Below are 16,036 nucleotides of genomic sequence, written 5' to 3'. Positions count from 1 at the left end.
TTAACAGCTGTGATCGTTTTTGGAACAGCACACAAAGGGTCATGCTAAGGAGCTTGTGAGAAGCTGTCAACATATACATCCAGACCGAGGATATCCAAAAGCCAAAACTTTATTAAAGGAGCAATTTGGCTCTGCTTACATGGATAAAGCCCTCTCATGGCCTCCAATTAAAGCAGAGGATGTGAGGGTTCTGCAGGACTACAGTCTCTTCCTTAGAGGCTGCTGTAACGCTATAGGGGATGTGCAGTATCTTTCAGACATGGATACGCCCTCCAACATGTTGAGCATCATTAAAAAGCTGCCTTACAAACTCAGAGACAAATCGAGGAACCGTGCCTGTGAGCTACAGGAACAACATAACCGGAGAGCTAAGTTCACAGATATTGCTAACTTCATTGAAAGGCAAGTGAAAATTTTGACTAATTCTGTGTTTGGCAATATACAAGACTCTCTATCAAACAAATAAAGGAACAAACAAACCCAAGTCACAGCTTCGTCCTGGACACAAAGGGAGCAGCTTTGCTACCACTGTAGGCCCTGTGGAGAACAAATATCAGCCTGCAAGGAAAGAAAAGGAAATCAAACAAATGGGAAGGCAAGTATGCATCTGCTGTGGAGGAGGACACATGTTAGATGTATGTGTGCAGATGGGAAAAATGGCTCATGAGAAGAAGATAGGCTAAATGGCATCTGTTGTGGATGTTTGTCCACAGGGCACATCACTAAAGATTGCCTAAAAAGGATTTTCTGCTCAAAGTGTAGCCTTAAACATCCCACTGTACTTCATAAGGAACCCATTAAATTTTCTGAGCAGATGGAGAGGAGCCCAGAGCTGCATGTCGACAACACACTGGTGTCAAGTGGTCTTACTGGGGCTGGAGATCTGGACTGCAAGCTGGCCATTGTTCCGGTCCAGGTTAATTCCAACAAAGGAACCAAAACTGTCATCACCTACGCTTTCTTGGACCAGGTAAGTACTGCGGTGTTTTGCACTGAGGGCTTAATGCACAAGCTCCACCTCACGGGGAGAAAGGGACGTATTCTCCTTAGAACCATGAGCCAGGAGAGAGTCGTAGGCAATAACATTGTGTCAGGACTGGAGGTTGCAGCACTGGAGGGGGACAATTTTCTTGAGCTTCCAAGAGCTTAAACGCAAGAGTCCATGCCTGTGAACAAAGGAAATATTCGTACTGAAAAGGATATTGAACAATGGCCACTTCTGAAACACATTCACCTACCTCAGGTTGATGCAGAAATTGAGCTACTTATAGGAACCTATGCTACTAAAGCACTGGAACCTCTGGAAGTGGTGTGTAGCGTGAATGATGGACCATATGTGATCCAAACCATGCTGGGCTGGACTGTCAATGGTCCACTGACAGGAAGCAGTGGAGAGACTGTTAACTGGGAGCATCCTCAAATAACTCAACAGAGTTTCAGTCGTGAACCTGGATGACCTCTGGCAGCAACAATTTAAGAATGACTTCCCTGAAAGCAGTATTGAGGAGCAGCAAGGAATGTCAAGGGAGGATCAAAGGTTCTTGGAGTTTGTCAACAACTCAGTGAAACAGGTGGAGGGGCATTACCAGATTGCGTTGCCTTTAAGAAACAGTGATGTCAGCATGCCAAACAACAAGAGAGTGGTTGAACAGCGCCTATGTTATTTGAGGAAGAGGTTTCAGAAGGACTCAGCATTTCATACTGAGTATAATATCTTTATAAATGACCTTCTGGCTAAAGGCTACGCTGAGAAAGTGCCTGAAAAGGAGCTGGACCGTGTTGATGGTAAAGTATGGTACATACCACACCACGAAGTCTACCATCCCACTAAAAGAAAGATCAGGGTTGTGTTTGACTGTGGAGCAAGATATCAAGGAACATCACTAAATACTCAGTTTCTACAGGGCCCTGATCTTACCAGTTCTCTGATTGGAGTGGTGACTCGATTCAGGAAGGAACCAGTTGTCATCATGGCTGACAATGAATCAATGTTTCACCAGGTCCAAGTCCTTCCTGATGACAGAGACCTCTTCAGGTTCATCTGGTGGCCAAAGGGAGATACACGGCAACCACCCGCTGAGTATAGGATGAAGATGCACTTGTTTGGAGCGACGTCATCTCCCAGTTGTGCTAACGTCTCCCTCAGAAAGTGTGCAGAGGACCATGGGCATTGCTACAGTAAGGAGACAGTGCATAAACTGCTGCACTGTTTTTATGTGGATCACTGCCTCGTGTCGGTGGCCACGGAGAGGGAAGCAGTGATGCTTTACAGGAACCTGGTGTCTTTGTGTTCCAAGGGTGGATTTTCTCTCACAAAGTGGTTGAGTAACAGGACTGGAGTGCTGGAAGTCATCCCAGAGAATAGCAGAGCAAAAGGTATTGAAGGATTAGATGTGGAGCTGGATTCACTATCTGTGGAGAGAGTGCTGGGTGTGGAATTATTAAATCATTAAATCAGACTCCTTCAAGTTCAGAATAGTACGTAAGGACAGACCACTTACCAGAAGAGGAATCCTCTCGACTGTCGATTCCATTTATGATCCCCTTGGAATGTTGAGCCCTGTTGTTTTAACAGCGAAAATGATCCTGACAGACCTGTGCAGGAGAGGGATAGGCTGGGATGATACTGTACCTGAGTCAGTCTCTAAAGAGTGGTTGGGGTGGCTGCAGCAGCTGCATCTGTTGGAAAGATTTGAGGTCAGCAGATGTATGAAGCCACCACGCTACAACTATGGCCAGCCGTGTTGATACGCAGTGGAGGAAAGAGTTACAGATGGATATTCTGGATGGACAGCACATCGGTGCTGAAATACATTAGGAATGAGACTTCACATTTCAGGGTATTTGTTGTGAACCGGGTCTCACGAATCTCCCAGGTTTCCTGTCCCACTCAATGGAGGTATGTGGACACCAGCAGCAATCCTGCAGACATAGCTTCCAGAGGCGTGAAAGTTGAGGTATTGTTGCTGATGCTTCATGGGTGTCAGGGCCTCACTTTCTTCTGCATCCTGGGAGTGAATGGCCTGTTGCCCGGGATGATAGCTATCACCTTTCACTTGGTGACCCTGAAGTCGAAGGAGTGGTTGCAGTGAATGTTGTGCAGGCCGGAGAAGAACCTGTAACTCACCTCATTGAGTACTTTTCCTCCTGGATAAGGCTAAAGAAATCAGTGGCGTGGCTCTTAAGGATTAAGAGCTGGCTCATGTCCTATGTAAAGAAAAGAAGACAGTTACATCAAACCTTTGCACAGTTTGACATCAGCAAGGAACAACAGGCGTCATCTGTGGAACAGGAAATGAAAGAGTTTAAGAGGACAGTGGTGCACAGGAGCCTCACTGTGAAAGACCTGGAACAAGCTGAGTTAGCTATCATCAAGAGCTAACCAGTCTGGCAAAGGGGCAGCTAGTTAAAAGGTCCAGTCACCTCCATGAGCTCTGCCCACAGCTGCAAGATGGAGTCCTGAGAGTTGGTGGAAGGCTCAGTAGATTGTCTATGCCTGTGGAAGGGAAACATCCTATTATCCTGACAAAAGACCTCCACATCTCAGAGCTCTTACTTGGACATGTACATCAGGAAGTGGGACATTGTGGCCATAACCATATGCTGTCTAAGCTGAGAGAGAGATACTGGATAGCTGGTGTGAGCTCAGCCATCAGGAGGGTGTTATCCAAGTGTATCACATGCCATCGCCTGAATGCTCTGCCAGTTCACCAGCAGATGGCGGATTTGCCACCTGAAAGAGTCATCCCAGACGAACCACCATTCACCCGAATGCGGGTTGACTGCTTTTGGCCCGTATGAGGTTAAGAGTAGAAGGAGCATGGTAAAGAGGTACGGTGTTCTATTTACTTGTCTCGCCATTAGAGCGATACACATTGAGGTTGCATCATTGTTGGACACCGACTCCTTTATTAATGCACTCAGGCGTTTCATCACCAGGAGAAGACAAGTGTGGGAGCCACATTCTGACAATGGAACGAACTTTGTAGGAGCAGAGCGGGAGCTGAAGAAAGCCATGGAACAGTGGAGTCAGGTGCCGATCCATGATGTCATGGTGCAAAGGGGAATACAATGGAGCTTTAACCCACCTGCTGGCTCGCATCATGGGGGAGGTTGGGAACGGTTGATCCGGTCTGTGCGAAAGGGTCTCAGTTCAACTTTGAGGGTTCAAAGCTTGGATGAGGAAAGCCTTTACACAGTGTTTTGTGAGACTGAAGCCATAATAAACAGCAGACCAATCACCAAAGCCTCCTCAGATCCAAATGATCTGGAAGCATTAACGCCCAACCACCTGCTACTGTTGAAGACCTCACCAACATTGCCACCAGGGGTGTTCCAACCCACAGATGTTTATGCATGTAGGAGGTGGAAACAGGCCCAATACATGTCTGATCTGTTTTGGAGGAGATGGATAAAGGAGCACCTCCCTCTACTGCAGGAGCGTCAGAGATGGACAGGAGTGAAGAGGAACCTTGTTGTGGGAGATCTGGTCATCATAATGGACAGCACAGCACCTCGAAATTCCTGGCCTGCGGGACGTGTGATACAGACCTTCCTGGACTGAAGAGGATTAGTTTGTCAGGTGCAAATTAGAGCCAGGAGCAGCTGCCTTGATCGGCCCATCACAAAGCTTTGCCTGCTGCAGGAAGCTGAAGCCATTTGAGGTCATTCCAGCTTCAGTTGTAATTTTTTTGGGGTTAGGGTTAGGGTTTTTTTGTTTGTTTGTTTGTTTGTTTGTTTTTGGGACAGTTACTAGACTCTTTTCACTGGACTGTGACTGTTTGACTTTGACCAGTGAGACTATGGACTGTGAGTCATATGATTCAAGAAGAAAGAAGATTCATCGTCTGGATTAACTGATGGACATTCATTTTTTGGACTTTATTGTTGAGTCTTCAGTGGGCTCCCTTGGACAAGCAGCAGCGCATCATACAAATATACAGGATTTATTCTCTGTCTCACAAGCGACTTTTTTTGAGGTACAGAAAGCCGCAACACCAAAAAACCAAACCAACGAACCACACCAACACCACCAACGAACCACACACATAAACCAAACCATCGAACCACACCAACAACACCAACAAACCACACACATAAACCAAACCATCGAACCACACCAACAACACCAACAAACCACACCAATATACCACACAAACAAAACCAACAAACCACACCAACCAACAACACAAATAAACCACACCAGCAACACCAACAAACCACACAAATAAACCACACCAACGAACCACACCAGCAAACCACACCAACAAACCACACTAACCACCACAACAACAAACCACACCAACAAACCACACTAACGAACCACAACAACGAACCACACGAACAAACCACACCAACGAACCACACCAACAAACCACACAAACGAACCACACTAACAACACCAATGAACCACACAAATAAACTACACCAACAAACCACACCAACGAACCACACAAATAAACCATACCAACACCAACGAACAGCACAAATAAAAAACACCAACACCAACAAACCACACCACCGAACCACACAAATAAAAAACACCAACAACACAAGCGAACCACACAAATAAACCACACCAACAACACCAACAAGCCACGCCACCAAATCACACCAAAGAACCACACCAATAAACCACACCAACAAACAACACAAACCACACAAATAAACCACACCAACGAACCACACAAATAAACCACACCAACGAAACACATCAACAAACCACAGAAACGAACCACACTAACAACACCAATGAACCACACAAATCAACAACACCAATTCATTCATTCATCTTCTAAACCGCTTATCCTCACTAGGGTCGTGGGAGGGTGCTGGCAGTGAAACACCCTGGACAGGTTGCCAGTCCTCAACAACACCAATGAACCACACAAATAAACCACATCAACGAATCACACAAATAAACCACACCAACAACACCAACGAACCACACAAATCAACCAGACCAACGAACCACACCAACAACACCAACGAACCACACAAATAAACCAGACCAACAAACCACACTAACAAACCACAGCAACAAACAACAGAAATAAAACACACTAACAAACCACACCAACAAACCACACCAACGAACCACACAAATAAACCACAGCAACCATACCAACGCACCACACAAATAAACTACACCAACGAACCACACCAATAAACAACACAAATAAACCACACAAACCACACCAAAGAACCACACCAACAAACCAGACCAACGAACCACATCAACAACACCAACGAACCACACAAATAAACCACACCAACGAACCACAACAACGAACCACAACAACAAACCACAACAACGAACCACAACAACGAACCACACCAACAAACCACACCAACGGACAACAGAAATAAACCACACCAAAAAACCACACGGCGCGATGGCTCCGTGCTGTGGTGCAGCAGCTCTTTGCTCTTCAGTCAGTGTTATACTTTACGTGATACAAGCGACGTAGGCAGCGTCGGGAGAGGAAGCAGAAGTGGGTGTACCGGTCAGGCCTGCTAGCCCAGCTAAGGAAACTTCCTCACAGACCTCCATTACCGAGCCTCTTCCTCACCAACGCCAGATCCATCGTGCACAAAATGGACAAGCTGGAAGTCAGCATTGCAGCCAACAACTACATCAGGGATTGCAACAGGAAAACCAGACTTTGCCCAAAAACTGTCAAAGTCTGGCCAGAATCTGCCCTTGTCCAGCTGCAGGATTGTTTTCAACACACTAAATGGGACTTATTCTCACAGAATGGCCTGGATGGCCACACAGCACGAACCACACCAACAACACCAACGAACCACACAAATAAACCACACCAATAAACCAGACCAACAAACAACACAAATAAACCACACCAACAAACCACACCAACGAACCACATCAACAAACAACACCAATGAACTACACAAACAAACCACACCAATGAACCACACCAACAAACAAGACCAACGAACTACAGAAACAAACCACACCAACAAACCACACCAACGAACCACACCAACAAACCACACAAACTACACCAACGAACCACTCCAACGAACCACACCAACGAACCACACCAACAAACAACACCAATGAACTACACCAACAAACAACACCAACGAACTACAGAAACAAACCACACCAACAAACCACACCAATGAACCACACCAACAAACAACACTAACGAACTACAGAAACCAACCACACCAACCAACCACACCAACCAACCACACCAACAAACACCAATGAACTACACCAACGAACCACACCAACAAACCACACCAACGAACCACACAAACAAACCACACCAACGAACCACACCAACAAACAAGACCAACGAACTACAGAAACAAACCACACCAACAAACCACACCAACAAACCACACCAACAAACCACACAAACCACACCAACAAACCACACAAACTACACCAACGAACCACACAAACGAACCACACCAACGAACCACACAAACAAACCACACAAACAAACCACACCAACAAACCACACCAACGAACCACACCAACAAACAACACCAATGAACCACACCAACGAACCACACCAACGAACCACACCAACGAACCACACAAACAAACCACACCAATGAACTACACAAACGAACCACACCAACAAACAACACCAACGAACTACAGAAACAAACCACACCAACAAACCACACCAACAAACACCAATGAACTACACAAACAAACCACACCAACGAACCACACCAACAAACAACACCAATGAACTACACAAACAAACCACACCAACGAACCACACCAACGAACCACACCAACAAACCACACCAACAAACAATACCAACGAACTACAGAAACAAACCACACCAACGAACCACACCAACAAACACCAATGAACTACACAAACAAACCACACCAACGAACCACACCAACAAACAACACCAACGAACTACACAAACAAACCACACCAACGAACAGCACAAATAAACCACACCAACCACACCAACAATTCAATTCAATTCATTTATTTGTATAGCCCAGAATCACAAATTACAAATTTGTCCCAAAGGGCTTTACAGAAAAATACAACATCCTCTGTCCTTAGACCCTCACATCGGATGAGGAACAACTCCCTAAAAAACCCCTTTAACAGGGAGAAAAATAGGAAGAAACCTCAGGGGAGCAACAGAGGAGGGATCCCTCCCCAGGATGGACAGACGTGCAATAGATGTTGTAAACACAGAAAACAAACAACAAAGGATATGTGGATAGATAGGTGGCGGATGAGGGATGGTGACGCCAAGGGAAGCCGGATGCACCAGAGCAGCCAGGGACCCGGGCCGCACAGCCACCTACACCATGAAGACCTGGATCTAAAATAGACAGCGCACGCACTCGGACAAACACACATCAACCATTCACACACACTCACACAGAGACAAAGGTGGAACGTTAATTATCTGCAATAATCTCGTCGGCAGGTGAGTGCTTGTGTTACTTCATTGAGACAGAGAAACCAACCAACCACCAACGAACCACACAAATAAAAAACACCAACAACACCAGCAAACCACACAAATGAACCACACCAACAAACCACACAAATGAACCACACCAACAAACCACACAAATAAAGCACACCAACGAAACACACCAACACCAACAAACCACACAAATAAACCACACCGAGAAACCACACAAATAAACTACACCAGCAACAAAAACAAACCACGCCAATAAACCACCCCAACAAACCATACTAACAAACCACACCAATGAACCACACAAATAAACCACACCAAGAACACAAACATTCCACACCAATAAACCACCCCAACAAACCACACCAACAAACCACAAGAACAAACAATGCAAACCACACCAATGAACCACACCAACAAACCACACAGATAAACCACACCAGCAACAAAAACAAACCACGCCAATAAACCACCCTAACAAACCATACTAACAAACAACACAAACCACACCAATGAACTACACCAATGAACTCCACCAACGAACCACACCAAGAACACCAACGAACCACACAAATAAACCAAACCAACGAACCACACGAATAAACCACACCAAGGAACCACACCAACAACACCAACGAACCACACCAACAAACAACACCAACAAACAACACAAAATAAACCACACCAACAAACCACACCAATAAACCACCCCAACAAACCATACTAACAAACCACACCAATCAACCACACCAACAAACCACACCAACACCACCAACGAACCACACAAATAAACCACACCAAGAACACCAACGAACCACACAAATAAACGACACCAACCACACCAACAACCACACAAATGAACCAAACCAACGAACCACACAAATAAACCACACCAACCACACCAACAAACCACACAAATGAACCACACCAAGAACACCAACGAACCACACAAATAAACGACACCAACCACACCAACAACCACACAAATGAACCAAACCAACGAACCACACAAATAAACCACACCAAGAACACCAACGAACCACACAAATGAACGACACCAACCACACCAACAACCACACAAATGAACCAAACCAACGAACCACACAAATAAACCACACCAACAATCCACACCAACAACAACGAACCACACAAATAAACCACACCAACGAACCACACAAATAAACCACTCCAAAGAACCACACCAACGAACCACACTAACAACTCCAATGAACCACACAAATAAACCACACCAACGAACCACATAAATAAACCACACCAATGAAACACACAAATAAACCACACCAACGAACCACACAAATAAAGCACACCAACGAAACACACCAACAACACCAACAAACCACACAAATAAACCACACCAAGGAACCACACAAATAAACCACACCAGCAACAAAAACAAACCACGCCAATAAACCACCCCAACAAACCATACTAACAAACCACACCAATGAACCACACCAACGAACCACACAAATAAACCACACCAAGAACACAAACATTCCACACCAATAAACCACCCCAACAAACCACACCAACAAAACCACAAGAACAAAGAACACAAACGCAAACCACACCAACGAACCACACAGATAAACCACACCAGCAACAAAAACAAACCACGCCAATAATCCACCCTAACAAACCATACTAACAAACCACACCAATGAACTACACCAATGAACTACACCAACGAACCACACCAACAACACCAACGACCCACACAAATAAACCACACCAACGAACCACACAAATAAACGACAACAACCACACAAATAAACCAAACCAACGAACCACACGAATAAACCACACCAATGAACCACACCCACACCACCAACAAACCACACAAATAAACCACACCAACAAACCACACCAAAGAACCACACCAACAAACCAAACCAAGGAACCACACGAATAAACCACACCAACGAACCACACCAACAAACCACACCAACGAACAACACAAATAAACCACACCAACAAACCACACCAAAGAACCACACCAACAAACCACGCGAACAAACCACGCGAACAAACCACACCAACAAACAACACCAACGAACCACACTAACAACTCCAATGAACCACACAAATAAACCACTCCAACGAACCATACTAACAAACCACACCAATCAACTACACCAAAGAACCACACCAACACCACCAATGAACCACACAAATAAAGCACACCAACGAAACACACCAGCAACAAAAACAAACCACGCCAATAAACCACCCCAACAAACCATACTAACAAACCACACTAATGAACTACACCAACGAACCACACCAACACCACCAACGAACCACACAAATAAACCACACCAAGAACACCAACGAATCACACAAATAAACGACACCAACCACACCAACAACCACACAAATAAACCAAACCAACGAGCCACACAATTAAACCAGACCAACGAACCACACCAACAACAACGAACCACACAAATAAACCACACCAACGAACCACACAAATGAACCACATCAACAACACAACCATTCCACACCAATAAACCACCCCAACAAACCACACCAACAAACCACACAAATAAACCACAACAGCAACAAAAACAAACCACGCCAATAAACCACCCTAACAAACCATACTAACAAACAACACAAACCACACCAATGAACTACACCAACAAACCACAAGAACAAACAACACAAACCACACCAACGAACCACACCAACAACACCAACAAACCACACAAATAAACCACACCAAAAAAACACACAAATAAAGCACACCAACGAAACACACCAGCAACAAAAACAAGCCACGCCAATAAACCACCCCAACAAACCTAATGAACCACACCAACACCACCAACGAACCACACAAATAAACCACACCAAGAACACCAACGAACCACACAAATAAACCAGACCAACAAACCACACAAGTGAACCACACCAACCACACCAATGAACCACACAAATAAACCACACCAACAAACCACACAAATAAATCACACCAACGAACCATACAAGTAAACCACACCAACCACACCAATGAACCACACAAATAAACCACACCAACGAACCACATCAACAACACCAACGAACCACACAAATAAACCACACCAACCACACAAACAAACCACGCCAAGAAACCACACCAACAAAAAACACAAACAACACCAACAAACCACACCAACCAACAAACACAAATAAACCACACTAACAAACCACACAAAGCACACCAATAAACCACACCAAAAAACACCAACATCACCAACAAACCACACCAACAAACACCAACTAACAACACAAACACCAACAACATGAACACCAACAACAACAAACAACAAACCAACCAACAAACAACACCAACACCAACAAACAACACAAAAAAAACACAAAAAAACAAACCACACCAAGAAACCACACCAATAAACAAGACCAGCAACGCCAACAGACAACACAAAAAGAAACACAAATAACAAACCACACCATCAAATCACACAACCAAACCACACCACCAAACCAAACCACACCAGCAAACAACACAACCAGACCACACCAACAAGCACAACCAGACCACACCAACAAACCACAAAGACAACACCAACAAACAAGACCAACAACACCAACAAACAACACAAAAAACAAACCACACCAACAAACTACACAGACAAACCACACCAACACCAACAAACCACACCCCTAAACTACACCAACAATAACACCAACAAACCAATAAACCACACCAACAAACAACAACACCTATCGACCAATAAATCGACCGGTCGACTAACAGACTACAGCCCTACAAACAACACAAACAACAACATGGCAGCAGGCTCTTGGTGTTCTGTCTCACTGCTGACTGTGGTTTTGTTATCCGGGACAGAGCTGCACTGACCCTGCACTGATTTCTGAACAGCTAGCGATGAATAAATAAAAAAAAAAGTACGCTAAGTTATTAAAGTGAGAATGTAGGCAAGGTAGAGAAAGTAAACATAATATCTAATCAAAACCATAAACAATGTTTTGTGAGATCTTTTTTCTGACTCAAGTGTGTTAAATGTTTTGTTTGTCTTCCAGAGCGGGACCATGTCTAAGATGTCCAAGTTTGAGATCGAGCTGCCGGTTGTCCCCAAACCCGCCAAACTCAGCCTGTCCGAGAGGGACATCGCCATGGCAACCATGTAAGTCCCGGGTCTGACTGAAGGCCAGTTTGCTGCTCGCTGTCAAATCACAGCACTCAGGACTAGGGTAGGGCACCGAAACGCGGTGCCAATAGGGCACCGGTTCCGACGTAAACAGTAGTAACGAGACCGAATAAGAACGAAAATTTCAGTGCCTCATTTCAGTGCCGGCCACTACTGTGCCGGCATCAACTTGCAGTTGTTGAACGTGACATCAGCGCCGCTACTCAGCACACTTGTTTATCAGAACTGATAGTGAGAGGATAAATAAAGATGCCGAAGGCAAAACGCTTCAAGGTTTTGGCTACATTTCACGTCTAAGGAGGATGCAGACTCTGCGACATGCAACAGACGCCTTAAAGCAATGTCATGCAAGGGAGGGAACATGTCAAATTTAATGAAACCGGTTCGAGAACCGTTTAAGCACCGGAACCGTTTAAAAAATACCGACTAGGCACCGGTATCGGATAAAACCCAACTGATACCCTAACCCTACTGCAGAGACCCTGTTTTAGATTTGGATGGTGAGGTGGAAAATAAGTCAAATAAGCTGTTGTTCTTTGTGTTGCTTGCTGCTGTAGCCTGCCAGTCTTTTCATGAATCATGATTATGCTGGTGTTACTCCTGGCCTCTTGAACTTTGTTTCTGATATTTAATATCGTTAAAAAACATGGTTTTTAAAAATTCTTTTCATGTCTTTATTTTTCACACCAAATTAAATATAAGAGTATCGATAAGGGTATCGATAAGTACCGGCACCGATAAGCGGTATCGGTATCGATACCGTGAAAATCCTAACGATATACATCCCCACTCAGGACGGAGCGGACCTGTTGTAAAATGGTGTGTGTGTGCAGACTGGGGCCTAAACAGTCTTGGAGCTGCATCAGTTGGCTTTGACTGGAAAGCTGAGACTCTTGTGGATTCAATGAGCCACATTTGATTGCTGTGTGATGATGTTGGCCCCCATAGCAGCCATTTCACTGCAGGCAGAGACTTTTGTCCAACTGGACGTCGCTGGAGAAAATGACCTCTAGTGACCTCTAGGAGAATCACAGCCTCATCTGACTTTACAGATTGACGTATCGACAGGTGGAATCGGCAGCTGAGTGTGAGTGAGTATGGAATCGGGAGATAAACATTATTTTTCTGTTTGTGTCTCTGCAGTTACGGTCAGCTGTATGTGATGTACCTGAAGCATCACTCCAGGACGGCCAACAGTCCCAGTGCTGAGGTGGTGCTCTACCACCTACCCAGGTACACACACACACACACACATTTTCTTTTTTATTATTATCCTAGACTCATTAGACGCATTCACAGTTTGCAGAGAAAACAATATTTACAATGTGTGTGTGTGTGTGTGTGTGTATGTGTGTGTCAGGGAGGGAGCCTGTAAGAAGAGCCACGTCCTGAAGCTGAACACGACGGGGAAGTTCGCCCTCAACATCGTCGACAACCTGGTGGTGGTGCATCACCAGAGCTCCCAGGTGTGTGTGTGTGTGTGTGTGTGACGAATCCATATTATTTAATGTTGTGTACGCGTGTATCTCTGAGGCACAATGTATTTATAATCTGTGTGTGTGTGTGTGTGTGTGTGTGTGTGTGTGTGTGTGTGTGTCAGACCTCTCTGATCTTCGACATCCGGCTGAGGGAGCCGGACTGCGCCGTCAACACACACCAGCCTGTCCTGCCTGCTCGGTCCATACACCCCTACAGGATCCCACTGTCAGGTACACACACACACACACACACACACACACACAGCATAATCTCTGAAAACTGGTCTTAATAAATATTACACAGTGTATAATATCCACTAACAGTCACATTTCTCTGTGTGTGTGTCAGGTCCGACAGTGGTTCCCTCTCAGCCCGCGGTGCCCTGTCAGCTCTGTATCCTCTTACTGTCTCTTTAGATCCACTTCACTTACACACTCATACAAAATACTTAAAAAACAACAACAACAAAAAATCCCAGTGATTTGAAATGTTTATCACTTTTCCTCCACATTTTCCACATCAACAAACCGTTTATCAGCTCCACATTTCACATCAGAGTTAAACTGTGAGTTTGTGGTTGAAGCAGCCGCCTTATAATGTTCTGCTTCTGCGGCGAGCAAAGTCAGAAACCACACAGCTGATGATTGGCTGTGGAAAGCAAAATGTTTCCCCGGAGCCTCACCTGTTCACCTGTTCACCTGTTCACCTGTTCACTTGTTCACCTGTTGCTCCTCAGCAGAGAGTTTTGTTTGTTTGGTGAAAGACCTTGACTGTCGCTCCAGACTCTTCATCCTGGAGCGTCTTCCAGCCCGACATCATCATCAGCGCCAGCGAGGGTATGAACACACACTCTCTCTCTCTCACTCACACACACACACACACACACACACACCAGTGAAAACCATCTGTGGTTTCATTGGGAACCGTTTCCTCCCAAAGAAAACTGTTTCGGTTTTGGGTGAACTGCCCCTTTAATATCCCGTCTCATGAGCAGGGCTGTCAAAGTTTAGGGCGTCTGATGAATTTGAGGACCCCAAAGGCTCATTTATGCTCAGCCTTCACAGACCATCGTTCTCCTGCGGTGATGTGTTTAATGACCTCACAGACCACCATCCGCCTGCGGTGATGTGTTTAATGACCTCACAGACCACCGTCCTCCTGCGGTGATGTGTTTAATGACCTCACAGACCGCCGTCCTCCTGCGGTGATGTGTTTAATGACCTCACAGACCGCCGTCCTCCTGCGGTGATGTGTTTAATGACCTCACAGACCGCCGTCCTCCTGCGGTGATGTGTTTAATGACCTCACAGACCGCCGTCCTCCTGCGGTGATGTGTTTAATGACCTCACAGACCGCCGCCGTCCTCCTGCGGTGATGTGTTTAATGACCTCACAGACCGCCGTCCTCCTGCGGTGATGTGTTTAATGACCTCACAGACCGCCGCCGTCCTCCTGCGGTGATGTGTTTAATGACCTCACAGACCGCCGTCCTCCTGCGGTGACGCGTTTAATGACCTCACAGACCATCGTTCTCCTGCGGTGATGCGTTTAATGACCTCACAGACTGCCGTCTTCTTGCGGTGATGCGTTTAATGACCTCACAGACCATCGTTCTCCTGTGGTGATGCGTTTAATGACCTCACAGACCACTGTCCTCCTGTGGTGATGCGTTTAATGACCTCACAGACCACCGCCGTCCTCATGCGGTGATGTGTTTAAGGACCTCACAGAGCGCCGTCCTCATGCGGTGATGTGTTTAAGGACATCACAGAGCGCCGTCCTCATGCGGTGATGCGTTTAATGACTTCACAGACTTCCGTCGTCCTGTGGTGATGTGTTTAATGACCCCACAGACAACCGCCGTCTAGCACTCTGCCTTCTCTTCTGCCTCTTTGTAGCAGCTCCATTATT

General features: G+C 45.5%; 1 protein-coding gene across 1 annotated transcript in view; it reads left to right on the top strand.

Moving 5' to 3' along the window:
• rmc1 (regulator of MON1-CCZ1) overlaps positions 1 to 16,036 on the top strand; it is a 29,797-nt gene that overhangs the window by 7,051 nt on the left and 6,710 nt on the right. The window contains exons 7-12 of the mRNA XM_030079494.1: positions 12,520 to 12,623; positions 13,791 to 13,880; positions 14,008 to 14,113; positions 14,248 to 14,356; positions 14,475 to 14,519; positions 14,909 to 14,962. Of these exons, the coding sequence (XP_029935354.1) occupies positions 12,520 to 12,623; positions 13,791 to 13,880; positions 14,008 to 14,113; positions 14,248 to 14,356; positions 14,475 to 14,519; positions 14,909 to 14,962 (508 nt within the window). The remainder of the gene's footprint in view (positions 1 to 12,519; positions 12,624 to 13,790; positions 13,881 to 14,007; positions 14,114 to 14,247; positions 14,357 to 14,474; positions 14,520 to 14,908; positions 14,963 to 16,036) is intronic.

Source organism: Myripristis murdjan, chromosome 20, assembly GCF_902150065.1.
Source record: "Myripristis murdjan chromosome 20, fMyrMur1.1, whole genome shotgun sequence".
In the NCBI taxonomy this organism is placed as follows: domain Eukaryota; kingdom Metazoa; phylum Chordata; class Actinopteri; order Holocentriformes; family Holocentridae; genus Myripristis; species Myripristis murdjan.
Note: the sequence above shows the minus strand (reverse complement) of the source record. Positions and strands in the feature narration are given on the sequence as shown.